Consider the following 27,970-nt stretch of genomic DNA (forward strand, 5'->3'; position numbering starts at 1 on the left):
AATGAAAAGGTCTTGTTCCTTTTGGAGCTTCAGGCTTTAGTTTACATTTGTTGTTGAAATTCATTTGAGGGGGTTTGTTTTTCTTGTAAATCCAAAATCTGCTTTATTTACACTTTAGATTTTTGCTCAGAGTCACATCGGGGAAAGAGGTTTAACATGATTTGAAAATTGCAATGGAAATAGCTTTCAGATGAGAAGGAAGTGTGCAGTTAAATACTGTGGTCGAACAATAGAAGCCTGTGATTATTTTTCCAGACATTTGGTACTCATGTCAGGAGGGAGAAACGTTTCAGCTTGCTAAATAGATGTTATAGCTCGTTTAGCTTGCATAGAGAGAAGGGTAAAATAAATTCAGTCTGGACTCTCCAGTTGTTGCATAGATTTATTATGAAAATAATAAACATTCATGGTAAGCGTGGCTGTTTAACATAGACATATCTATGTAAACAACAATCCATTACAGAGTAGAGGATACGCAAGATTAACAAGAGGCCAAGTAGCAATGCTGGATAGGAACCAGTACAGTTTTTCATACATATTCTTCATCATTCCTCATCATTTATCATTCTTCTTCTTCTTCTTCTTCTTCAACAGTCTTCTTCTTTATTGCTGTATAGGGAAAAAAAAAAGGCTTGAAATTTGGCACACTGATGGCGTCCCCTGATTGTGATCAATTCCACAAAGTTCAGTCCAAGTATGATGAATAAGCTTGATGGATGATCAGTTACAATCTGGAACTGACTGCTTAGAGTAGAAGACCTGGCAGTTTGCTCCAGTGGATACAGTAGTTAATGATTAGACCTTGTCCAATAACACACACTCTCACACACACACTGCCTTTCATTTGTAGTGTGAAATGTGACTCTAAATGTGACTCACATGTCAGGCATGTAGGCCATGCGTGCTATACAGGACATTAGTGCTATTTCTTTGGTGCTGTTCTGTTGACTCTGTGTTTAATTTGATAAAGCGGGCATTTCCGTGACAACAGCGCCCTCACCTGTCTTGGCAAAAACTCTGAAGTTTAGCCCAAGACACCAAATTAATCTAGTGGAAGTTTAGGGGCTGAAATTTTAAACACTTCTCTGAAAAGCTGGATGTGAATATATTTATCATGAAAAACACAGGAGAGAGAGAAAAAACAAAAACACATAAAATGCTTCATTTGTGTTTGGTAAATAAAACACACCACGCTGTTACATAATAACAGCGCATTTATGCTATTGAAATTATACTAAACTACTATAAGGCCTGCAAACACTGGCTATTTTTTTTTCCTTTTTTAAAAAAATTACAAGTATAGACAATATTATTTATAGGATATAAAATTGAAACCTTTCTTCAGGTACACAGGTTTTACCAGAAGGTGGAGCCAGTTACTAATATAAAGAAGCAGGAACTGAAAAAAGATGACAAGTTCCTATGTCTACTGTTGTAATCAGAAAGTTAAAATGCGTTATCTGTGTTCCTTTGTTTTTTAACCATTACCTAAAGTCTCTGTTTGTATATGATTTGGAATGAAGTAAGATGCATTATACAAAGTTAAGGCAGTTTAAAAAAAAAGGGACAGTTATCGGTTGATCAGGAGTTTCATCTTTCCCTCTTACTAATAACAGGACCATCTCTGCAGCATATCATTAATTTGATCATTTCAAACGCATGTGTTAGATCATGCACAGAAAATAAAGACCTGAATTATTTTTACATATTGTCTTTGTTTATGTGTTTGTCTCTTAGTGTTTTAAAAGTGGTTCTGTAATCTTGCTTCATGCAATGCAGAACCTTGTTTCAGCATCGGTGATTTTCAGGAAGTGCACCTCCCAACTTCCTAAAAACCTCTCAGGCCAGCACTCCCCTCTCATTAGAAGTTTTTAGTGCTGTTAGTACAGGGCATAACAAACCCCTGTTTGACCCTCTGCCTGTAAGATACATGCCACTTTTAGAGAAAATCAGCTGCTTCTATGTGGGCACGCACATTTCATCCAGTGAGTCCCTCACTGTGGGCTATGGTGCAATAAGCACGGCCTTTACTATAAAAGGAGAGACAAGGCTGTTGAAGAGTTATTTTGAAAGTGATGTGTGTACACAACCACATCCTGCCTTGAGTGGAAGATGCCATGAGCAATGAATGCACTGCAGACAATACTAACTGCTGTAGAAATGGGCCGCTGCCACAGCGCTAATGTAGTTTGAGGTAATACATCTTTGAGCGCTGTTGTCCAGATTTGGCCAGAGTCTATATATGAGTCATGTTTAAAAACAAACATTTGCTTCCTTTTAAAATAGCTTAATTAGCTGCTTACTTTATAGTGTGGTCTCTCTAAAACTCATCAAATCTGATAACTTGTGAAGTTCTGCCACGGTTCAGGAAGGGAACTGTTACTTCCCCCTGCAGTAAACGAAGCGATCTTGAGAAATCATTTTGACAGGCTGTGTAGAGTTCTGATTAGAGAACCTATTATTCGCAGGGCTAGTGTGATAAATTTGAAACTTAATACTGAGCTTGTGCATAAAGTATCACCTTGCATGAGTAGAAACCTAATACAACAAATCTAGGAGGTATTGCTGATGGTCACATTCCAACTAGTAGCTTAAGAAACTCAAACATTTAGTCAAAGAAACTTCCACCTCTGATATTTTGTTGCTGCAGCTGTAATTTAATGGCACTGTTTGTTTTGCGACCTGACAGAAATCTCCTTTTACTTGCAGACAGAAGATCTTAGGTGCAGGTGTTCCCCCTAAAATGATGGCTGCATATAGAATAAACAATGAACTGATGTTAAGGGAGTTTGAACCCAGTACAACTAGACAGACAGACCCTAGGGAATTCAAGCTGTCTGGGAGACACTTTCACTCATGCACCTCAATTTGATTAGCAGGATGAGGTAAATGCAAGTATTGACCTCAGCTGGACACCTCCTGTTCTCCTTTTAGCGGTAATGCAGGAGCAGATGCAGCTGTGCCATGCTCTCAGGCTGGCTTGATGGGTAGCACCAGATGTCTCAAGAGGGTCAGTGTGTGCGACTTACCATAATTTATTAATGGGCTTGCCTGTTCAGAACATTGCAGTGGAATAGTAAGTCTGCCACAGTCTTTTGCAGACCTGATGGAGGTGCTTTGCATATTGCCAGACATGTAGGAAATTCATTTCTCAGTGTTTCTCACTCCTTGGCAGATGCCGACTCCACATACAACATTAGAATGAAAACTGTATGTACCTGTACTGTGCCTGCAGAAGCTGCATTATGTTCTTTTGAGTTGTTCTTCAAAATCTGTGGTTACTTAATGGGGAACTTTCCTCTTGCACTTCCTGCCATGTAACTATATTTTAACACTGTTTTAAACTGCCTTTTCTAACCTTCTAAAATAATAATTCGATACTTTAAAATAACTCATGCATTTGCTGTGTTTATTTATTTATTTTTGTGATACCCCTGACAACAGATTTTTCTAAGCAAAAATCCCTAAACATTACTCCATTGACAAAACTAGGTCATACTTGCTGTTTTCTCTTTGTAATATGAGACATATGGAGTCAAAGGCACATGTTAATATGATAGTTACCTCTTGTCAAGATAATACGGATTTGTACTATATCCATTTTTTGCATTATTCTTTGAAGCTAGTAAGAAGTTAATTTACTGTTAAATCATTTGACCCTAAAGGTCAGAGTTTAAAGCTCTCCTTTATTCCTTTTAACTGTGGAGGTTTGTGCTGGATATAATTACACAACTATGTACCCTAAGAAGACAACAGCCTCACCTTGGTGTAGTGATTATGTAAACTGCATGCCTAACATGATAGGACATGCTGCAGTATCACTTTTACCTCCTGCTATGTCTTTGTACAAAAGCTGTAATGTTCCTGCACTATGGTAGGGCCACTGATAATACCTTAAAAATGGCTGTGCTGTTATTACAGACTTTTGTTGCTATCAGCAAAAGTCTATGAAAATGAAAACAACCAGATTTCATTTCCTGTTTCTGGTTAGAATGAGCTCTAAAGCTGTTGCTGTACGTATGCAGAAAAGACAGGGATAATAAAAATCCAGTCATGGATCTTTTCTTTTTTTTTAAGCACACTTTTAATTATAGTTTTGGGGGCTTGTATATAATATAATTGTTACACACATTCATTTGATGCAGACTTCATTCATTCCCTTTTTTTTTTTTTAGCCGTTTAAGCATTTAAGTGGTAAATGTTTTAATAGTGCTCGATATATGTGCAGAAAGAGGTGAGGCTTGTATGTTACTCTATGTAAATGCAGATTCCTCTGCAGGGGTGCACAGCGTGACGTGGAAACAGCCCACTAGAAACAGAGAAAAAAGGAAGAGAGACATTGTCATAAATAGCAGAGGTCGGAAATTACAGCGCAAAAACTTAAACCCTGCTTTGTCTTGACAGCTTCCTCAGACCCACTTTGAGCTGTACACTCAAAAACACACACACACACACACACACACACACACACACACACACACACACACACACACACACACACACACACACACACACACACACACAACCAGAGCTTATCCATATTAATTAAGGGGAGATTAAACTAGACCAAATCTGAATGCCATGGCCTCAGATGCCTTGTTTCTCAACAAGCTGTTATAACTTCTACATAGCTGCGGAATACATTAAACTTCCTGAGAGTTTGTGTGTGTATATGACATGGTCACAAATGTTAAAACAGCTGTGAGGCTTTTTGAAAAATCAATATATCGATCCAGGCATTTAGCCACTTTACTGTGCATCCGCTATAGGAACACTATGCACATTCCTCAGAGATGCTGTCTGAATTTCCAAACATTTGAGCTTTTGCTAATGAGTTATCAACTTTGACTTTACTTTTCACAGATCATTGTACTTCCTGGTATGATCCACTGACCTGGACATAATAGTTTTATGACTGTCTGACATTTGGGGCAGTTTGTGACATGGTAGAGAGTATAAAATAGAAGTGCACACAGTAAACATCCTGATGGCATCACTTTAAATGGCTTTAAGTCACTGCACATGCCTCTGTCTTAAACCTCGTGTGAACAGAGAACAGAAGTGTTCACAGCCCATGTCGAAGTTGCAAACAAGCACATTTTTAAAAATTATAATACTTTATAGCTACTGACCTGTTTTACAAACAATAATTACAAAGTTCAGCAAAGAGGAATCAGGTCAGTTGAAGCTTATGTTTTATTCCAACACTATATTAGTGTATTTATGCTTTAAGCCCATCAGCTCAGTTAACTCAACTGTGGAGTTTTGCTTCTTCAGTTTGGTGCTGCAGCTCTTTAACCACATCCTGTCACACACCTTTGAAACTCAGACAAATTCACAATTGAGCTACTTTAACACAGCTATAAATTGCCCAACGTGGGATGCGAAGGAGATTTAACAGTTTGGGTATGGTAAGACGTTTCTGTCTTCGATGGTGATCTTTCTTTGCCACCTAAAGTGCGATTGCTTGGCCAGTATCAAATGTCACCACAGACACAAAATAACAGGTGCCTTGCAGGTTTCCAGACGCATACTTTGAACCATTTCAGAGAAATGCGAATCTCACCAGTTAAAAAAGCTACAATGTAAGTTACAGAAGCTTAATTTACTGTGTAAGCCGTAGAAGTTGGTATGTGGAGCTCAGGGGACTTACTCTGCTTTTTTATGTGTTATCAAGTAGCTGGTCCATGACGGGCCACACATCTGCAGACATCTGGACTACAACTTGTCCAGGAGCTGCTTTTTGTTGTGTTTTTTTGCCCCTTGAACAAAAACACTCACTTCCTCTGCTTACATCCCACTATTGGTGCTGCAAAACTTCTGTCTCCCTCTTTAAAAACATGCAAACTGGCATTCACTCTATACTTAGTCCTCTCACTTCCTGTCTCAGATGTTGCACATGATTTTGTAACCACAAGTTAGCTTGATTACAGTTATCATAGTAGCCTAAACCCTCACCTTGTTCATTTATTCTGCTTATGTCACATAGGGCTGGTGGGGCTAAAGTCACAACTGGCACCACAGTGAAATCTTTCTGTTTATAAGCATTTACCACGAGGATAGTGCCGCTGAATGCGGCGACATTTGAAGTGACAGACTCACATCTGGTGAGCTACTATGCACAAGAGGCTGACTCTCCTACAGCTGCAGGGTTGCATGCACATGTCACATTGAATCACTTCTACACTCCCTACATCTCTGCACCAAATCTGTTTGCAGACACTATTCTGCAAGCTAGCATAGTCACTAGTTAGTTAGAGCTGGTTTTATGTTTTCTTTGTGCAGCTCAGCCTAAAACATTTGTATTTATCTTTAAATGTTCTGAAATAACAAATTAATATATTGTGGTCATTTTAGTGTTGATGTTTTACATCTGTTTTAGAAGTTACTTATCTACCAGAAGTTACTTTACAGATGTCTATATTAGCAGCATTTAGAATGCAGTTGTGGGGAAGACGGTTGAAACCACTTATACAATTAAATAAAATGTTAACTGTTTTGAAGGGGGTTTTTGTTTGCTTGTTCACCAGTTGGATTGACAGCTTTTGATCTATCATTGGTTTGACAGCTCTTGACCTCAGTACTTTAAAATAGGCTGCTGGATGTATTAACTGCCAGCAGGTTAATTTCAACTTCCTGTTCCTTATTTTGAGCATACATTTGTCATATGATGTCGTTGCTTTGTAAACTGTTGGTTGATATCTGTACACAGGCCTGTTGAACTAGTAGAGAAATGAGTTGATCTCAGGGGTCAGGGGATGGGTAAGGCACTGGGGGTTGGAATAGTGATACTATTGTTAGTTTGTTCTTGTTGATAAAGGAGAAACCTCTAAGTTTTCCTCTGATGATTTTTAATTTTGCTGTGTCATATGATTACTCACTCGTGCTATCAATAAGTGTTCCTTTCCATTCCTCCCACCTGTATATTTTAATTGTTTGTAGAATCTTTAAATATAATGTCAGTTAATATTTTTGCAACATTTGAACTACCTGCACTCAGTTACGGAGTCTGTGTGCTTCACTAATCATGTACATACACTCAAACTAATGATAGAAAGCCTATAAGAAATTGTAAACTATCCCAATACCCTTTTTTAACTCTTTGCCATTTTATGTGCTCTATTTCAAAAGGATTTCAAATAAATGAGTAAAAAGTCGTTCTTTTTCCTGACCTTCCTCTAAAATTCTGCAAGATATTTTAGCTATTTCCACAACATTGTTAATCAATTATTTTGTTCGATGTGCAGACAGATATCTTCTCTTGATTACAGCTATAGCACAAGACTGCTTCTGTGGGTGTCTTTGTCACGCACAAGAACCATTATTGTGTGTCACTGCCTCGGTCAGCTCACACCCTCAGCTTTTGTGTCTACCTTTCACACAACTGCTTTTTCCCACCACGGGTATAAAAAAGAAGACAAAGAAGAATTGTCCCCTCTTTTATGCGTTCTGAATTGACAACACAACGAGGCAGATGACCAAACTCTTTTGTCCCAGCTTCGGCTTTGTATAGTCAATGGTAAAAATGAAATAAAAACGTCTTCTGTCGGTTATACTGGTAGATTTTCTGATATTAAATAACAGTATAAGAAAATGAATCAAACAATTCAGATACTTTGGTGTTATCTGCTGTGTTTGCCAGTATCTGTATTCTGCCAGAAGAGAAAGACATCCATGATAATTCAAAAAACAATACTAGGTTGGTGCTACTGTGGGACTATCTAAATTACTTTAAATAATGGCTAACTCTTAATATGCTCATAATATCACTTTATGGCTGACTTTTCCAAACCCTTCTTTTTACTTTGTGCCATACTGACAATAATAAACAGTTTTATTGCCTGTAAGCTTGTCTTCCTGACTGCTAATAGGTTTTATCATTATTCCGAAATAAATCATGTTTGTTTCTTCATCTGGTGGAATACAACACAATTATATATTGACAGCAGTGTACGTAGGTAATGTATTACATAAGAGCGCAACGGTAAACTGTGCTAAACTGTGCTAAACAGTGTTTACGCTTTGCTTCATACCTGAAGCCCTAAAAAACTGCAAGGCTGTGTCTTAACATGAGAGACATGCTGTGGCATGTAGACACATTTTTACATCATCGCCTGAAGGAAGATAGTCGAGCGTTTGCTGTGAACACAACAGAAAATATTTCACTGTGGAGTTGAGTTTGTCTTGTTTTATGTCTGCTGTCCGTAGCAGCTGTTCTCAACAGAGTCGACTCATTATATTCCTAGCTGGGCATTCATTTCCTACAGGAATATCCTTTATAACCTATTGGTACACCACAATAAAAACCTCCAGGTGTGGTCATTTATTTTCAGTTCTGATATTAATGCAAAAAACAGAAAGGTAAAATAAAGCTTGGGTAGTGTGAAAAACAACACATAGAGCAAAACCATCATACATGAACAAGATAATTCCTGAAATCACAATTGCTTGCACTGATCAAGCAATACTTTTCAAAAATTAGTTCCTCTTGAGAATTGAATAGATTTAGAGCTTTGAACAACACTGTTTGATCCACAGTGGAAAATCTCATCTGCTGCCATGGAAACACAGAGAAAAGTAGAAGTTCAGTCTTAAACCTGACTGGTTTTTTTGTGAGCAGCAGAAACACAGAAACAAGTCTCACCATACAGCTGAAATTCTGTCACTTCCTCCTGAATGTAAAAATAAAACTTATAGGAACAGGCTTGTTTCACTATTTTAGCATTTCCTCTTAAAAACACAATGGGACCTAGGTGATAATTCCCTAAGTGATACAAATAAGGGGTGTTCATTATTTGTGTTGTTTTTGTGTTACATTGGTTTTAATATTATATATTCACTGAAAAATATTTTTTAAAGTAAAAGCTAAGTGCTTTGCCTAAATTCCAAAAATTAAACCAGTCCACTGTTCAGACAAGTAAAATGATTTCATGGGGTTTGCTTTATTTCCCTTGTGATGTCTCATTGTTTAGTAACTGTCTGAGGTGTGATTATTCCCATGCCATTACTTCGAGGTTCATCAGCCTATATAGACTTACAAAGGACAGCAGCATACACTGCGTCTCTTAAAATGTATCAAAGGAATCATTTGAGACAAATGTGTGCATCAGTTACACACAAAAATAAAGTCATTCAACTCTGACTGCACTGATAATGGAATTGGCTGCTTAGTTGTAAAATAAGCATAAATACAACATATTTGTCTGAAAGTAGACTTCACAGTTCATAATAAAATAGGAAAAAAAATGTGATCTTTATAAAACAGATTTTTTTTTCCCTTTCATGATACTATGTTTTCCAGCTATATGAGACAAGGGCAAGATGTGCTTATTTTTTGTGTATTCTGTACAATCCTGCATATCTTTTGTCGAGTTATTCATATCCACTCAGTCCAACAGTACAATACAGTCGTTGGCACTGTACAATACAGCTACTGGAGCAGGAACACTGTCAGAGTGGTCTCATCCTCCTAGCACATTATGTACAGTATGCAGCTATAAGCAGTCTCAGGGATATCTGTGTTCTTTGTCAGTTACCCCTGAGTCACAGCCATTTCAGAGGGTGTCCATCACAACAGTGGCAGATGGCAGTTTGGTCTCTTACGCCAAGTTCAACTCAATCAGCCATTTCATGTCACTTGCATTCCTTTTCAAAGACTTCGTCAGGTCTCAACTTGTCAGACACCGTCATGGAAACCAGAACCATAAAGGCAGAATTAGTAAAAATATAGAAAGACTTAGATTTTTATCGCATAAATATGGTGCTTTCCTTATTAAACGGACACATTTTGTATTTTTCCAACATTCGATCTAGTGCTAAACCCTTACAATTTATCGCTATAAAGTACTTTTGTCTGTCTAAGAAAGTTTAAAAAAAGAAAAACATGAAACAGTCCAGTGACAGAGTATTGTCTTGAAATCCATAAATTCTATATGGTCTGTCTCACAGTACACACTATTATAGGACAGAGTTCTTGTCAGACCAGACTGCACATACAGATGGTAGATGGTGAAGAGGAGGGCCTGGCATCACAAATGTCTACATGAGCGCCTTAAAAACAGCAAATACAAAACTAACATGTCCTGTTCCCTTATTAAAAACAAATGTAGCCTGAATATGGCCTTATGGGAAAGAGGATGAACTTGTGCCAATCCCCCAGCAAAGCCTATTGTTGTTTCAGCACAGCTGTTATGGTCTGTAGACACATTGCATTATGTAACCACTTTCCAAACATAAGAGACAACTGATGTGTGTAAACAGCATAATTAGTTCCTTTTTGTTTTAGTTCAGTTAATTTGAGAAAAAAAAAAAAAAACCTTTACATTTTTTGGAGGTGACAATCTCCAAATACACCTGCCGCACCAGTACTGTGGTTTAACACATTAAACACCGTCACCATGATTAAGGGTTCTTGAATATGGTTTCCAGCTAAATGTAGAATTTGTTAGAGCCTAAAGCTTTCTTTTTCATGTGCACCTCAAGGCGCAGCAGCTTCATTTCAAACACCCATTTCGCACAGACCGGTATTAAACTTCTCTTGCAAGGTAGAGATTAGTAACTGGACCTACAAGTTTAGAGTTTTGCATCTGCAGGTGTAAATAACTGGACAGTTTCAATTGCATGTCACAAAATAGAGAGCCATGGCTCTTATTCCAAACTGGCATTTTAAAGGAACTAGTCCATCAGCTAGTGGCTTTGGATGCGTTATTGCATACTTTAACACAGGGGCCTAGTGCAGCTGCAAGGTAGAAAAACCAAAAAAGTAAACTATGTAGGACTAGTCTTGAGTACAATTGTGGCAGATAGGGCAGCAATGTTTTGCACAACACCTTTACAGACCACAAGGTTGAATAACTGGCTTTTTTGGATGTTGACGAAGGCTTCCGAAAAGTTCTGCATTGTAAAGTTGTGTTTTTGAAGCCCACTGGGATGACATACAGTTTCTGCAGTGCTTAAGATGCACAATTAAATTTAAAAAAAATAAATAAAAAAATAAAAAAGAGACAGAGCCAATATATTACCAGCTTCTGTTGGACCGGTGCTCAAAAGGAACCGGCTGATCAAGCTTTAGTTCCAACTGTTGGTACAGATTCAGTTTAGCTAGCAGACAAGCTGAAACGCCTATAGAGAGCTTCCATCCAGTCAAACCTGCTCAGGATAAAAGGGCATTCAATGTTAGCTCCCAAGGCTGAGCAAAAGTTACACCGCCACCCCCCCAAAAACCAAAACACCACATGCACGTGAAATTTACATTTTTTTTTATTGTGCATATTAAACAAATCTTGCGCATTTCAGGTTTAACAGCTTGCTTGTGAGCATTACAGGTGACCGGAGTAGGGCTACAAATTGCCAAGTGCAGATTTGTCAGTTGTTTCCCCCCTGCTCATTGATGCACACAGATGACCAGATCCTAAAGGTGACATAAAGCCACACTGCCATACTGTACAGAGGGTCATCAAGCCAAGTGAATAGTGTGAGTTGTACAGCCATTTCTCAAGTAGGTTATGAAACTTGAAATGCATTTTGATAGAGACGAAGCTTGTCAAATGTACAGCACGTAGGAGGCCTGGTCTTCATGATGACTCTGCCTTCTCCTGTTCGATGACTGCAACAGGAGGTAGAAGGTTAGGGTCTCAGAGTTCCAGCATAGCAGACATGCTCTGGATTAAAGTCAGACATGCTCTGGATTAAAGTCAGACGGTGTAGTACCTACCTTCTTTGGTTGGCAGTGGGTTTTTCTCTTGAGTCTCGGTCTTCTTCAGCTTGGTCTTGTCAAAGGTTGTAACCTCAGTGACGTCAGGCTTGTCAGACATGTTTGCAGAAAGTTCTAAAACAAAGAGACCCTTCTTATTAGGCTAATCAGCACACCCGAGCATGTGTAGTCAGACAGTTAAATTTCAAGGCATTGAGAATTTGAATACCGCCCCCCGGACTCATACAGTCGCTAGCGATCTCGATGCACACAACACTTTCAAGTACGGATGCTGCTACGCCGAATGCACTCCACAGTGAACTTTAATTTTAAACAGGCGTTCTACAAATTCGTGTTTAAAATAATAATAAAAAAGACCCCACAAAGCAGTATGCTCATAAATTCCGCAGCTTAGGTCATTTACACTTTTACTTTGTTAAACGTCATGATGTAGTCATTGAGCCAAGAAACTGAAACCAGAGGAAATAAGGGCACATCAAGCTAAATTTAAGCGCCGGTCAACTTTAACAAGAAACAAAAAAAAAAAAAAAAGGGAACTTACTTACAAGAGCACGACTCACAGAACTCACAGGCTGCGCGTCCGGTTGTTGCAGGAGCAGAGTGCTAACGTCAGCCTCAATCACACAATAAATACAATACCGTATGCAAATGAGCCTCTGACGTCACGACAAGGCTGCTTCGATACAAACGATAAAAAAAGAAAAAGTGAACATTTTTTAATCTTATATATAGTCTTGAAAACAAACGCTGATATCCCGAAACCATAGCGCAAGTAAAAAAAAACAAAAAACAAACAAACACCTCAGAACATTCATTCAAATCGAGTGGCCATTAGCAACAGCTGTGTGCCATTAGCTTAATTAACGTCGTTTATTGATTTTCTCCGAGCTCTACAAAAGGTGTCTGCATCACTACAGCGCCTTGTTTGCTCTTGTAAGGAAAAATAAATGTAGCCGACAGTTAGTGGAACAATGACTTGAGGGTTTATTTGCAAACGGCACTCCCATTAAAACTGAATCAGTGGTGACACCGTATGGACAAAGTAGGTACTAACCAAACGTGGTGTAGCAGATTCCCTGGCTTCAAGAATTTGTATTTTTGTTGTTGTTTTTTCCCCCTAAACAGTAATTACTAAGTCCTAAAATGTCAGTAAAAACCCAAATGAAAGAGTAGGCTGTGCATAAGTTCAACTTGTAACCCATAAAATATTTATTTTCTTATACAAAAACCAGATGGTAGTCTGCCAAAATTTACATCCACAAAATGGAACACATTTTGAAAAGGCTTTATTTGATAATATACAGCACATAACGTTTCACATTTACAAATATTCGGTAGGCTGTGCTCTCTCAGCAATTATTAGCAAATAAGTTTTGTAGTTTCTTTGTTTATAAGTCGAGAGAAGTTTTAAAAGAACCAAGCAAGCAATGATGCATAAATCAATAGTTTTAAAACAAGACCTTCTTCACTTGGTGGTGAAGTATTTTGAATAGGTCTTGTTGTACATCACTTGATTATCTACTCTTATGACACTTTGCAGGTTTTGCCAAAACCAGGGCTCTGCGGCTGCTGTTCGCGGCCACTCTACAACACTGCTCTCGCACAGTCGCTTCCTCAAGCGCAGAAAGTGAGAATGCTGCAGGACAGGCTCCAGCATTAGCAGTACTATCACATCCACATTTTCATCCAGCAGTCTTTGGTGGGCCAGATACATTGCTAGCTTGAAAGCACCGGTCTTAACGTAGCCCTTTGTTAAGACAAACAGAGTCTTGCGACTGTACTGGATGCTCTGGGTGAGGTTGTCCACCAGTGGGACTCCTGGGGGCCAGTCCCTCTCTTCCAGACACAGTGGATGTATCTTGTCTCCCTCTTCCTCCAGTTGCACCCGCAGATTGCTCATCACCCACTCAGAGACCTGTGGGTCTTTTGTATCATATGTCACAAAGACATCATAAATAGTATCTGGCGAGTTCAAGGATCTGTACCCTTTCAGCTTAGCTTTCATATAGTGTAGGACATAGGAAGCATCCCAGTAAAATAAGTGAGCAACTGTTGAAACAACCATGAAAAGAATAATGATAGAAGTTGTTAGAGTGTAGATCTGAAATGCCTGACTGGGATTTATACACTGATGAATGCTAAAATGTATCAATCCTTGTCCCTTTAAGTTCACTGGTGTGTTACATGTCACCTGAGTGGTCAGTCTTGGGATCTTTACATCATTCTGTTCAATCCATAAAATAAAGTCTATGGAATCACAAGTACACTCGAATGGATTTCCTTGTAGGAACAGAGTCAGGTTTGCAGGTCCTGATTTGAAGGTAGTTTCATTGACAATAGTCAATTTGTTGTTACTCAGGCTTAGAGTCGTGAGGCTTTTTAGACTCTTTAAAAAACAATTGTCTGCATGGAAAATGTGATTATGACTCAGGTCAAGGAAAGTCAAAGTTTGTGTGATGTTTGAGTTAATAGTTGTTAAAGTAGACAGAGAATTGTAACTTAGGTCCAAAATTTGAAGTTGATGGAAAGGCAGTTTGTCCCAATTAACATCACTGAGTGAGTTATGACTTATGCGCAGTGTGGTGAGGTTATGTGGCAAATATTCATAAACATCATCTGGAATCTTTGCAATGCCATTAAAGGATATATCTAAAATTGTCAAATTAGAGAGATTAGTGAAAAGTTTCTTGTATGAGCTATCCCTGTCTTTCCAAAGTTTCCCTAGATGATTTTGTGCAAATATAAGTTCTGCTAATGATTTGCTATACATCTCTTTTGTTGTCAGTGTGGAAATCTCATTATGACTCATATTAAGGACTCTTAGCACAGGTAGATTTTGTGTAAAATTTAAATTGAGCGTTACCCCAAATGCTTCAAAGTAGTGTGAATTGTAACTGAGGTCTAGTACTTGTAATTTCTTTAGTTCTTTGAAGGCGTTGTTATAGGCCAGATCAACCCTATTGAAGGATAAGTCCAGATATGTCAGATTAGGCAACATCTTGAACTCTGTGCCATTAAGTGCCTGTGAAAATCCATTTCTGGAGAGGTTGAGACATGAAATATTTCCATAGCCCACAAACTGCTTTGGAGAAATGAAGAACAGATTATTTGAGCTGAGGATGAGCACTCGTCCAGAATTGGCGCATTCTTGCTTTGTATTCCTGTGTAGTACTTCATAAATTGAGTCTTTTGGAGTGAGTTTTACGAATGGTGACATAGAAACTTCTGAATTCTCATTATTTCTGTCTCTTAGAGTTGGTAGACTTTCTACTGTAGTGGGATATAACCTGTTTTCTCCGAGATATATCATTCTTAAGTGGGAAAGCTTGCTGAACACGGTAGGGTCAGAGTGAATAATGAAGTTAGTGCTTAAGTACAAATGAGACAGATTTTTCAGATTGTACAGAGGTGTGAGTGTGTCTGGTCCAATACTTTGGAATACCAAAGCATTCAAATGCAAACTTTTCAGTGACCTGAGCTGTGAAAAGTCTTTTGAAAGTGTTAATTTTTCTAGGTACATACCAACAGCATAATTGAAAGACAGGTCAAGTTTTTCTAGCCTGTGAAGATAACTGAAAGCTTTAACCGATGTGTCCTCACCAGTTACGGCTTTTTGTAAAAAGTTAAATTCCAGAAACAATTGTGTAAGATTCGTTAGCGTTTGAAACCAAGAGGGATCAAGGTAATTTAGTGAGTTTCCTCCCAGGTTCAGTGTCTCCAGCTGTGTCAGTCTTTGAAATGCATCAGGATGTATGTCAATAGAACCGTTAGGGCAAGGAACACAAGGGTACGGAGCATTGTGACATCTTGGACAGTTGCCTTGTATATCAAGGAATTTGACATTTTCTAACCCTTGAAAATCATCTTTATATATGTTCTCTATTTTGTTGGTATCCAGACGTAAGATTGTAATTGACTGGGGTAGTCCTTTAGGAACATGGGTTAAGTTGTTATAAGACAAGTCCAGGTATTTCAGTTTTTTCAGTAGTGCAAAAGTGTTTTCGCTGATAGCGACAGACTTCCCACAAGGGTTGCGGAAGTAGCAGTTTTTAGATAACAACAGCATTTTCATGTTTTGCAAGCCAATAAAGCTATTGTTCAGTTTATCCATATTAACTTTGTTAATGTTTAGCTCAAGTCTTTCCACACTGTGGGGGAGATTGCGTGGAATTTCAGTCAGACAGTTGCCGCTCAGTCGTAGTTGCTTCAGTTTTGTCAGATTTTTGAAAGCATTTTCAGCGATCTTCAGTGCTCGGCATCCATAATCAGTCTTGGTGTTGTTTGCCCAGTTGAGATTCAGATGTGCCAGATTCAGCAGATTAGAGAGTGAATCAGCTTTAATACTCCTAATGACATTTTCTGACAAGTCTAGATCAGTGGCATTAGTAGTTATACCTTTTGGTACTTCCTCTAGATGGCGGCCTTTACAGTCAAATTTGACCGTATTTGAAGCATTGTTGGATATGACATCACAAGGAAACTGCCGTGTCATCCAGAAGGGTTTATGTGCAGCCAGCTGGACCTCATGATGGCAACACAGACAGAACAACAGCATCCAGCATTTGGTAATCTGTGAAAAATTGATGAAATCAGTTAACTGAAATAATTTAAAGCTTTTGTTTTTGGTCATATTATTTGGACTGACCCTGAATCAGTTAAGCTACTCCAGGACCCCTCGTGCCATACTAGCGCTTCTCCTTGATTACATTGTTTTCACTTCCCATTTATTTATTAGCCTTGCATTTCTGCATGCATAAAGTTTGTCTCTACTCTTTCTCAGTATTTTCTCTTGTCCTGTTTGTTGTTTTGTGGCCTCTCCATATTTCTCCCTTCCATTCAGCCCTCAAGCAGTACAGTAGCAGCAAATGGCTGCTGCTTCTTTAGCCTAGTTTACCCTCCCTCCTTTACCTAGTCCTTGGTCATAGAGTCTTGTCTGCTTGTTTGGGTTCTTGCTCTAATTTTGTTGAGTTTGTGCCTTTCTAAATTACTTCAAGGTTCAGACTAATATTTTGATCTGTGAGCCCCAGATTATACACTCACTGCAGCAAAAGATGTTCTTGGCCCAATTAGACTGTAAGTCATGACATCCAAGAACTACAGAGATGTTTTGAGAGAAAACATATTGATAAGATAAAATAAGATGCCTATTATATATTATAGTATTTGTTTGAAATAAAATATGAAGCCGACTCGCATTCCACATTCATTATATGCAGTTTATTTTTAATTGTTATTTATTTAACTGTGATAAAAGGCATTTCTTTTTTGGCTCATGATGATTTGGAGATCTGGATGGCCAAAAGAAAACAACAACTCATTTGTTTGAACGCTTGCTGTTGGGCAGTTTTAAAGCTGTTCAAGTGCAAACAGGTTTAATCACAAAAAATACAGTGGAATAAAAGATTTGTGGATATATAGTGTAAGTGAATGAGGCCCATTGATGTTACAAAGTAAGCTTGAAGAAAATTGTATGTAAGTATGGCATCACTTCTACCCAGCAGGTGCCAATAAATCGTAAATCAAATTGTAGCTGGAAAGACTGTTCCTGTTTTTTGTCACACTTGGGAAAAATATTAAATATTAAAATTACTGAACAGTTTGTGTAATTTGTGAGTAATTTTTAATGTACATTTTAATGTAATTGGCCAACAAATACCAAATACCAAAGGCCATTTCCAAAGTAAATTAAGTCAACTGTACAGGTTTTTAGAATCAAATAAATCTATGAAACATTTTGTCACCAAAATCCTGAAACTAGAAAAATAATCAAAAATAATACAGATAAAAGAAATTATAGCATATAAAGGTAATCAGAAATTTAATAAAATGTAAAAATGTAAGTAAATATAAAGAACAGAAACAAAATAAAACTCACCATTTTTTCTCCACTATATTGATCCCTGAATGACAATTTGCAAAATTATGCTAGTGTGCTTCAATTTTTTTTCTCAATTGTAAGACTTGAAAGTTTCTTGTCTTTTATTAATGATTTTGTTACAGATGACCCTGTTTGTTCCCTTCAAGACAAATAAAAAAGAAACACCCTGTTAAAACTACATGATAAGCTGTGTGAGGGAAGTAGCCCGTTAATTGAAGAACTGCATCTTTTTCATTTCCCTCCTTCAAAAATGCCAGTTTATTTGTCAGCCAAGATGAACACTGGAATGCCAGTAAACACAGCAACAGTGCATAGTGCCAGTCAGTTCTTCAGATTATGTGAAGTAATATGGAGTTTAAAAATGACATATTTCTTAGACATTAATATGACATTAGTAATATATGGCCTCACACACTGATTTATTTTTGAGTGGGACACTGAATTTAGGGCTAATTTGCAAAATGCACTGTATTAAAACTGTGTCACTTGCACCACCTTACGGACAATCTCAAAAATTTCCAAATGTGAAATAACAGATGAAAGCATGCAAGTTATATTACACATACTGTGTCGATATGGATTTTTAATAATGGACTGCAATTTAGGATCTGTCACTTTTGTACTAAATTTCTCTTTTGTTAACTGTTAAACCTGGTACTGGTGTCACTCAGCACAGATGTTTTCTAACATAGAAACCAGAGACTAGAGTATAAAATCTACATCTGCAAAATGCCACACATTTTATTTTATTTTATTTTTTTATTAATGCACTGCAGACAGATTACACAAGATTTATTATGCTTTCTCAGCAAATATAAGAAAATTTGGTTTTTATTGTTTTCTTATTAGATTCGGACAAAGAAGAAATCGTTTAAAAGAACCAAATAAGCATTGCTCTAAAGAACAGTGATTTTAAAGCAGGACCATGTTATTGTCTGCAGACTAGAATTACAAATCAGTCCCAGGCAGATAAGTGATGATTATCCTTCTTCACTTGGTGGTGAAGCATTTTGAATAAGTCAATAACTCAACAACTATAAGAAAATTAGTTCTTAAAAACAGTTCAGTCAAAGAAGAAACACTTTAAAAAGACCAAACAAGAAATGATATATAAAAGCACTGGTTATATAACAAGCTCATGTTATTATCCTTCTTCATTTGGTGGTGAAGTATTTTGAATAGGTCTTGTTGTACATCACTTGATTATCTACTCTTATGACAGTTCTCAGGTTTTGCCAAAACCAGGGCTCTGCGGCTGCTGTTCGCGGCCACTCTACAACACTGCTCTCGCACAGTCGCTTCCTCAAGCGCAGAAAGTGAGAATGCTGCAGGACAGGCTCCAGCATTAGCAGTACTATCACATCCACATTTTCATCCAGCAGTCTTTGGTGGGCCAGATACATTGCTAGCTTGAAAGCACCGGTCTTAACGTAGCCCTTTGTTAAGACAAACAGAGTCTTGCGACTGTACTGGATGCTCTGGGTGAGGTTGTCCACCAGTGGGACTCCTGGGGGCCAGTCCCTCTCTTCCAGACACAGTGGATGTATCTTGTCTCCCTCTTCCTCCAGTTGCACCCGCAGATTGCTCATCACCCACTCAGAGACCTGTGGGTCTTTTGTATCATATGTCACAAAGACATCGTAAATAGTATCTGGCGAGTTCAAGGATCTGTACCCTTTCAGCTTAGCTTTCATATAGTGTAGGACATAGGAAGCATCCCAGTAAAATAAGTGAGCAACTGTTGAAACAATCATGAAAAGAATAATGATAGAAGTTGTTAGAGCGTAGATCTGCTTTGCCTGTTCCGCATTTACACACTGACTAATGTTAAAACGTATCAGTATTTTGTTCCTCTGGTTCACTGGTGTGTTACATGTCACCTGAGTGGTGAGTCTTGGGATCTTTACATCACTCTGTTCAATCCATAAAATAAAGTCTATGGAATCACAAGTACACTCAAATGGATTTCCTTGTAGGAACAAAGTCTGAAATTCAGGTCCTGATTTGAAGGTAGTTCGATTGACAATAGTAAGTTTGTTGTTTCTAAGGCTGAGAGTCCTGAGGCTTTTCAAACTCTGTAAAAAACCATTGTGCACTTGGGAAATGTGATTATGACTCAGGTCAAGGAAAGTCAGAGTTTGTGTGATGTTTGAGTTAATAGTTGTTAAAGTAGACAGATGATTGTAGCTCAGGTCTAAACTCTGTAGTTGGTGGAAAGGCAGTTTGTCCCAGCTAAAATCGCTGAGGCAGTTATGACTTATGCGCAGTGTGGTGAGGTTACGTGGCAAATATTCATAAACATTTTCTGGAATCTTTGCAATGCCATTAAAGGATATATCTAAAATTGTCAAATTAGAAAGATTAGTGAAAAGTTTCTTGTATGTGCTATCCCTGTCTTTCCAAAGTTTCCCTAAATTATTGTGTGTAAATATAAGTTCTGCTAATGATTTGCTATACATTTCTTTTGTTGTCAGTGTGGAAATCTCATTATGACTCATATTAAGGACTCTTAGCACAGGTAGATTTTGTGTAAAATTTAAATTAAGCGTTACCCCAAATGCTTTAAAGTAGTGTGGATTGTAACTGAGGTCTAGTACTTGTAATTTCTTTAGTTCTTTGAAGGCGTTGTTATAGGCCATATCGACCTTATTGAAAGATAAGTCCAGATATGTCAGATTAGGCAACATCTTGAACTCTGTGCCATTAAGTGCCTGTGAAAATCCATTTCCTGAGAGGTTGAGACATGAAATATTTCCATATCCCTCAAATAGCTTTGGAGAAATGAAGAACAGATTATTTGAGCTGAGGATGAGCACTCGTCCAGAGTCAAAGCACTCTTGCTTTATTAGGCTGTGTGATATCTCGTAGCTAAAGTCTTTTGGAGTAGCTGTTATTGACGGTGAAATAGAAAGGTCTGAATTCTGGTTGTATCTGTCTGTTAGAGTTGGTGGACTTTCTATTGTTGTGGGATATAACCTGTTTTCGGCTAGATAAATCATTTTTAAGTGGGAGAAATTGGTGAATAAAGTAGAGTTGCTATAAATAATGAAGTTAGTGCCTAAATTCAAAGCAGATAAATTTTTTAGATTGCGTAAAGGCGTGAGTGTGTCTGGTCCAATTCTCTGGAATACCAAAGCCTCCAAATGCAAAGTTTTCAGTGACCTGAGCTGTGAAAAGTCTTTTGAAAGTGTTAATTTTTCTGGGTACAATCCGAGAGCATAATTGAAAGACATGTCAAGTTTTTCTAGCCTGTGAAGATAACTGAAAGCTTTAACTGGTGTGTCCTTACCAGTTACAGCTTTTTGTAAAAAGTTAAATGCCACAAATAATTCTTTAAGATTCTTTAGACTTTGAAACCAAGAGGGATCAAGGTAATTTAGTGAGTTTCCTCCCAGGTTCAGTGTCTCCAGCTGTGTCAGTCTTTGAAATGCATCAGGATGTATGTCAATAGAACCGTTAGGGCAAGGAACACAAGGGTACGGAGCATTGTGACATCTTGGACAGTTGCCTTGTATATCAAGGACTTTTAAAATTAGCAACCCCTGGAAATCATCTTTAGATATGTTCTCTATTTTGTTGGAATCCAGACCTAAAATTGTAATTGACTGGGGTAGTCCTTTAGGAATGTGTGTTAAGTTGTTGTAAGACAAGTCAAGAACCTGCAGTTTGTCCAGTATTTGAAAGGGTTTTTCCATAATAGCAACAGACTTCCCACAGGGATTCCAGAAGTAGCAGTTTTTAGATAGTAACAGGTTTGTTATGTTTTTTAAGCCAATAAAACTGTTGTTCAATTTATCCAAACTAATCTTGTTAATGTTTAGGTCAAGTTTTTCCACACTGTGGGGGAGATTGCGTGGAATTTCAGTCAGACAGTTGCCGCTCAGTTCCAGTTGCTTGATTTTTGTGAGATTTTTGAAAGCATTTGCAGAAATGTTCAATTTTCTGCAGCCATAACCATTCTTGGGCTTGTTTGCAAAGTTGAGATTGAGCTGAGTCAATTTCAGCAGATTAGAAAGTGAATCAGCTTTAATACTCTTAATAAAATTTTCAGATAAGTCTAGATCCGTGGCATTACTGGTTATTCCTTCTGGTACTTTCTCTAGATGACGCCCTTTACAGTCAAATTTGACCTCAGAGGTATTGGTGGATATGACATCACAAGGAAACTGCCGTGTCATCCAGGTGGGTTTACATGCAGCCGGCAGGATCTCATGATGGCAACAGAGACAGAACAACAGCATCCAGCATTTGGTAATCTGTGGAGAATTGATGAAATCCCTTATATGAAATAACCTTATGCTTCTGTTTTTGGTAAAATTATTTGGACTGACCCTGAATCATCACTTAATTAAGCTACTATAGGCTCAGGCCGCTGCAGGACCTCCTGTGTTATTCTACCAACTCTCCAACACTCTGTTTTCATTAACATTACCTACTCAGTCATTATAAGGTACTGCCCACACTAGAACAGCACATAGTCATGGAGCAAAACTGGGTGTCTGTTGCCAAGCAATAATTTTTTTTCTTCTGCTAAATTTAACTTTGAAAACCAAAGTGAAACTTCTTCATCAATAAAGTACTTATTTTTACAGTTGTATTCATTTTTCTTTAAGCAGTTTCAGTTTTTTTTTTTGCTAAAAGTATTCATCAATTTGTCGCAGGTCTTCATTGCAGCTGAATTATCTTTAGCATTCCATATGGAATGCTAAATGCCATATGCTATATGCTTTCAATAGGGTCTTTACATCTTGCTAAAGATGTAAAGACCCTATTGAAAAGTTTGAGCTTACCTTTGAAAATTTACAATAAATATGTGACTTTGTTTTTAAAAATGAAGGAGGCTACTGATCGAGTAATCATGATGGAGTCAAAGGAGCTTGCAAAGAAAAGCGTCTGGACTTCTTTAAGTTACTTGAAGACGTTTCACCTCTCATCCGAGAAGCTTCTTCAGTTCTAAGGTCAAATGGTGGAGAGTCCCAGATATAAACCTAGTGGGAGTATCCCCCCACAGAGGGACAAAAGGACCCCCTGATGATCCTCTAATCGCCTGAGCCAAGGTGTGAAATTGGGTGTGGGTCCCAATCAGCCAGAGTTTCGGGTGAGCTCATTGTGAAACCTGGCACCACCTTATCATGCGAATTCCTGAGGTCAGATGGCCCAGGATGTGAGTGGGCGTTAAGGCGTCTGGGAAGGGATCTCAAAACTGGATTATAGATGGCAGAGAGTTGGTGTCGTAAACCCCCGCCTCTGTTCAAAGATGGTCGCTCACAGTGGACATAGATGGCTTCTTTCACTCCTCTTTCAAACCATCTGTCCTCTCTGTCCAAAATGTGAACATTGGCATCCTCGAAAGAGTGTCCTTTATCCTTAAGATGCAGATGGACTGCTGAGTCTTGTCCTGTGGAGGTGGCTCTTCTGTGTTGTGCCATGCGCTTGTGAAGTGGCTGTTTGGTCTCTCCAATGTAGAGGTCTGGGCATTCCTCGCTGCACTGTACCACATACACCACATTGTTAAGTCTGTGTTGGATCCAGATGAAACCATGGTGTCCTTTGATGTAGCCTCTCTCTTCACTTGCATACCCAGGCAGTGGAGACTGTCAGAAAACGACTACAAGAAGACAGCTCCTTGGAGGACAGGACCAACTTCACACCCGATCAGATTTGCACACTGTTAGACCTCTGCCTCACCACTACATATTTCAAATACAACGAAGGCTTTTACAGACAAAAACATGGCCGTGCCATGGGCTCCCCCGTGTCCCCTATTGTAGCCAACCTTTACATGGAGGAAGTGGAAAGGAAGGCTCTTGGCTCTTTCAAAGGAAGAGTACCCAGCCACTGGTACAGATATGTAGACGACACCTGGGTCAAAATCAAGACACAAGAAGTGGAATCCTTCACTGCGCACATTAACGCTGTGGATAAAAATATCAAGTTCACCAGGGAAGACACAAAGGACAACTGTTTGCCGTTCCTGGACTGCACTGTGCACATTGAAGAGAACGGCAAACTCAACATCGAAGTTTACCGGAAGCCCACACACACGGACCAGTACCTCCTGTTTGACTCCCATCACCCTCTTGAACACAAACTTGGAGTAATTAGGACCCTACACCACCAGGCAGAACATGTTCCCTCTAAGCCTGAAGGAAAAAAGAAGGAACACACACATGTAAAGGAAGCACTCAAAACGTGCGGCTATCCTAAACGGGCGTTCTTAAAGTCAGCAAAGAGGCACAGAAAAGAAGACCAGACACCAGCGAGGGAAGATAAGAAGGACAGACGCAACAACATTGTCATCCCCTATGTAGCCGGTGTATCAGAAAAACTCAGGAGGGTTTTCTCCAAGCATGACATCCCGGTGCATTTCAGACCCAGCAACACGCTCAGACAGAAACTGGTTCACCCGAAAGACAAAACGCCAAAACACAGACTTAACAATGTGGTGTATGCTGTACAGTGCAGCGAGGAATGCCCAGACCTCTACATTGGAGAGACCAAACAGCCACTTCACAAGCGCATGGCACAACACAGAAGAGCCACCTCCACAGGACAAGACTCAGCAGTCCATCTGTATCTTAAGGATAAAGGACACTCTTTCGAGGATGCCAATGTTCACATTTTGGACAGAGAGGACAGATGGTTTGAAAGAGGAGTGAAAGAAGCCATCTATGTCCACTGTGAGCGACCATCTTTGAACAGAGGCGGGGGTTTACGACACCAACTCTCTGCCATCTATAATCCAGTTTTGAGATCCCTTCCCAGACGCCTTAACACCCACTCACATCCTGGGCCATCTGACCTCAGGAATTCGCATGATAAGGTGGGGCCAGGTTTCACAATGAGCTCACCCGAAACTCTGGCTGATTGGGACCCACACCCAATTTCACACCTTGGCTCAGGCGATTAGAGGATCATCAGGGGGTCCTTTTGTCCCTCTGTGGGGGGATACTCCCACTAGGTTTATATCTGGGACTCTCCACCATTTGACCTTAGAACTGAAGAAGCTTCTCGGATGAGAGGTGAAACGTCTTCAAGTAACTTAAAGAAGTCCAGACGCTTTTCTTTGCAAGCTCCTTTGACTACGATGACCTGGATGACTGAGAACCTTCACAGACATAATCATGATGGAGCATTTTTCTAAACAGTTCTGGGTCACTTTTAATGTACAATTTAATGCAATGGTCTAACACATTTTCAAAAAAGCAAGGGCCACTTCCAAAATTGAATTAACCAAACTATCCAGGTTTTTGGAGTCAAGTAAATCTATGAAACACAACAACTAGAAAAGAATCAAAGATAAGACAGATCTCTTTACTTGTAGTAAAAATCTAAGTTACTAAACAGAGAAAATAAAAAGACTTACCATTGTGTTCCTATTGTATTGTTCCCTGAAAGACAATCTGGAAAACCTTTGTCATGCTCCAGTACTTCAAAATATTTCAGTCATTCGTTGAAAAAAAAAAATTAGTTTATTTTCTTTAGATTTAGTAAAGTTAAATACTGCTTGTCTTTTAAAGCATGAATTTATAACAATTTAGTCTGTTTGAAGTTTTTGCTCTTTGTCTCTAGACAGTTAAAGAAAACTCTTTAACTAAAGTCAAATAAGGAAGTAACAAACTGTTAACAACATGATAGCGTTTGTGAAGGAAGTAGCATGTTGTTATGTCCCCAAGAAGGAAGCTGATGAATTGAAGAACTACATCTGTTTCATTTCTCTCTTTCAAAACATTGTCACAGTTTCATTGCCAACTGAGCTGTACGTTAAAATCTCCAGTGAGCATACCAATGAGTGCCAGTCAAATCTCTAAAACGGTGTGAATAAAAATGGAATTTAAAATTAACACTGTATTAGTCATTAATATTAAATTAATAATCCATCTGCTCACAAACTGATGTATTTTTCAGTCGGACAATGACTTTATGGCTAAAATTGCAAACTCCATGACTGCCAGTGTGATCCACACAGAAATGTGGTCACAATTGTGAGTTAAGTGTCGTGATATATGGAGATTATTTTGCATGTTTTATTTTGCTGGTTTATTGGTGTAATTTAAAGCCACAATGTCATGTAAGTTCCCTGTTGCCAGGAGAGTGTATAACACTTTGGACAGTAGGGGGCAGCAGCGTGCTTTGGGAACTGAGTCGGGTGCATAGCTGCCGTAAGTTTTCCATTCTGGCAAGACTGACCAGGCGAACGGCAGCGTGTCTCCTGTGCTCACTTTCTCTCCTGTTTTACAGGTCAGTAACGTGGTCAAAAACATAAAGAAATACACAGCTGGACACTGTGATACTTAAACTTTCATGACATAAGACGGGTCTGTGATATGTGATGTATTATACTGTCGCTATGTGAGCTACTTTAGCTCTGTAAGATGTTATAGCTAGGCTATATGCCTGGGTAACGCTAGCAAGCTGTTGCAACTGCGTATAATACTCCATATAATAATAAGAAGCACCAACCCAGTTAGGTTTACAGTTCCTGATAAACTTGTAGCTTTGTGTTCATGACAAATGTTTTGTATAACGCGTGTGTAAAGTGTTCTGAGCTCGCCTGAAGTCATGTGTAAACTTGCTGTTTCAGTGTTAGAATCTAACTGGTCTGAAAAGGACATATGAAGCGAGAGCGCTAATAAGAGTACGGCCAACAAAAATGCTGGCAAGGAAAGTAGTGCAGTAATGTTGAAAGTAGAGTTTCCTTTCTATGATGAGACACTACCATGATGATGTGAATTATTTTGTTTATCTCATTTATGGGAAAAGAGGTGTAGTTTTCATTTGTTTCATTCATTTAAACCCTTTGTTGTTTTATGCCAGTAGTGTGGACTAATATTGAAATGTACTGGTGGAAAACAAGCCATGTGAGGGAATGAGCAGTTATTGTGAAATTGAGTTAACGAAAGAGTGGAGCAGATATGCTTGTGTTGTATGAATAAATTCTGGCAAGACTGACCAGGCGAACGGCAGCGTGTCTCCTGTGCTCACTTTCTCTCCTGTTTTACAGGATCGTAATCTGGCTACGCGCCCATCATAGTGGGGCCTGTAACAGATTTCTGGGGGCTCGTCCGGGATCGGCGGCGTCTGAGGAGCACGTCCGGCTGATCCAGTGATCATTGGACCCAAAGTGACAGTGTTGCTAAAGAGGGTGGGACCGGTAACGCCACCAGGCTGCAACAAAAGTCATGTCAGGCGACGAGAGGAGAAGACTCAGCTGGTCCATCAAAAAGAAACTCTACCAGCTAACGGCTGATGAAGCATACGACATTGCAACTCACCTTGACCCGGTGGCTGAACTGGACTCAGAAAGGCTAAACAAGGACGATGAGGAAGGTTGTATTGAGTACATCACTGCTTATATGAACAGCTCCACACTCCTACAGCTAGAGGATGAGGGCTTGGTCATGTTGTTATGTTTACAAGACACTATTGACTTGGTTATTACTAACCGGGATAAGGGTAGACCACCCCCCAAAGATCTGGCTAGTGGTGAAGGGACGCCTGTGATGCCACCAGCCAGTGATAACATTAATGGCAAACATATATCTCCCATGGGTGGCTACGCTCCCGAAGTGGCAACCCCCAACTTTGACATACACCAACTGCTCACAGATTCAGGGGAGGGGCAGAACAAATCTCACAGACACAGCATCAACGCACCTGACCCAGAGGGACCACAGTGTAGGACGGGTAGCTGCGGTCACATCAGCGGGCCTCGTGCCACTAACTCACCACCAACTGACATCAGACATCCACTGATTCCCCAGCAACACCACATGGCTGCAGGAGCACTGCCTGCCCCAGCCCACGAGAGTGTGATTGCCCTTCGCGACCTGCCCCTGTTACAGAGGAAGGAATTCAAAATACATGGTGGGCAAATAACTGATACTGCATCGGACATTAGTTTTAACAGTATCTGCAAACAGATTGATGACGGTCGCAGGGAACAACACACAGATGACGACATAATTAGAGGAGTCCTACGCATAATCAAGGGTGGAAACTTTAAAGACATGCTTGTGAACAAGGAAGACCTGACAGTTACAGAACTGAAAAGTTTCCTACAGTCCCATTTGAGAGAGAAAACCAGCACCGAGCTCTTTCAGGAACTGATGTGTGCTAAACAACACGAGAACGAATCTCCACAGCAATTCCTGTATCGCATGATCGGACTGAAACAGAGAATAACGTTCACATCCAAGCAGGCAAGTTCAATCATAAAGTATGATGCCTCCACACTCCAGGGCGTGTTCCTGAACGCAGTTTATCAAGGCATGGGAGAAAGGCACGAGGACCTCAGGCGGGACCTGAAGCCGCTCCTGGCTAACCCCACTGTTTCTGATGAAGCTCTCTTAAGACAGGTTATCCAGACCACGATGGAG

General features: G+C 39.3%; 3 protein-coding genes across 5 annotated transcripts; all 3 read right to left on the reverse strand.

Annotated features, from left to right (window-relative positions):
* Nucleotides 1–11,241: 11,241 nt before the first annotated feature.
* On the reverse strand, nucleotides 11,242–12,412 carry tmsb4x (thymosin beta 4 X-linked). 2 transcript variants are annotated; one of them, XM_085250251.1, is made up of 3 exons: nucleotides 12,259–12,412; nucleotides 11,714–11,827; nucleotides 11,242–11,605 (listed from the first exon to the last, which is right to left on the reverse strand). In XM_085250251.1, the coding sequence occupies exons 2-3, from the start codon at nucleotides 11,811–11,813 to the stop codon at nucleotides 11,574–11,576; spliced, it is 132 nt and encodes a 43-aa protein (XP_085106377.1). In that variant the 5' UTR covers nucleotides 11,814–11,827; nucleotides 12,259–12,412; the 3' UTR covers nucleotides 11,242–11,573. The 2 variants fall into 2 exon arrangements, with proteins under 2 accessions (XP_085106377.1, XP_085106379.1); XM_085250253.1 differs by having other exon boundaries at nucleotides 12,255–12,406.
* A 505-nt stretch (nucleotides 12,413–12,917) lies between these two features.
* On the reverse strand, nucleotides 12,918–25,062 carry LOC146556724 (toll-like receptor 8). Of its 2 annotated transcripts, none has more exons than XM_085250246.1 (2): nucleotides 24,958–25,062; nucleotides 12,918–16,283 (listed from the first exon to the last, which is right to left on the reverse strand). In XM_085250246.1, the coding sequence occupies exons 1-2, from the start codon at nucleotides 24,958–24,960 to the stop codon at nucleotides 13,179–13,181; spliced, it is 3,108 nt and encodes a 1,035-aa protein (XP_085106372.1). In that variant the 5' UTR covers nucleotides 24,961–25,062; the 3' UTR covers nucleotides 12,918–13,178. The 2 variants fall into 2 exon arrangements, with proteins under 2 accessions (XP_085106372.1, XP_085106373.1); XM_085250247.1 differs by lacking the exon at nucleotides 24,958–25,062 and adding an exon at nucleotides 17,589–17,714.
* Nucleotides 18,745–25,097, reverse strand: LOC146556725 (toll-like receptor 8). The gene is made up of 2 exons (XM_085250248.1): nucleotides 24,958–25,097; nucleotides 18,745–21,847 (listed from the first exon to the last, which is right to left on the reverse strand). Exons 1-2 carry the CDS (start codon nucleotides 24,958–24,960, stop codon nucleotides 18,746–18,748), a joined length of 3,105 nt encoding a protein of 1,034 aa, XP_085106374.1. The 5' UTR covers nucleotides 24,961–25,097; the 3' UTR covers nucleotide 18,745.
* Nucleotides 25,098–27,970: the final 2,873 nt, after the last annotated feature.

This window comes from Mchenga conophoros, linkage group LG16 (assembly GCF_057382185.1).
Source record: "Mchenga conophoros isolate Kocher_MC1m ecotype Shallow Benthic linkage group LG16, M_conophoros_male_GT1.1, whole genome shotgun sequence".
Classification (NCBI taxonomy): domain Eukaryota; kingdom Metazoa; phylum Chordata; class Actinopteri; order Cichliformes; family Cichlidae; genus Mchenga; species Mchenga conophoros.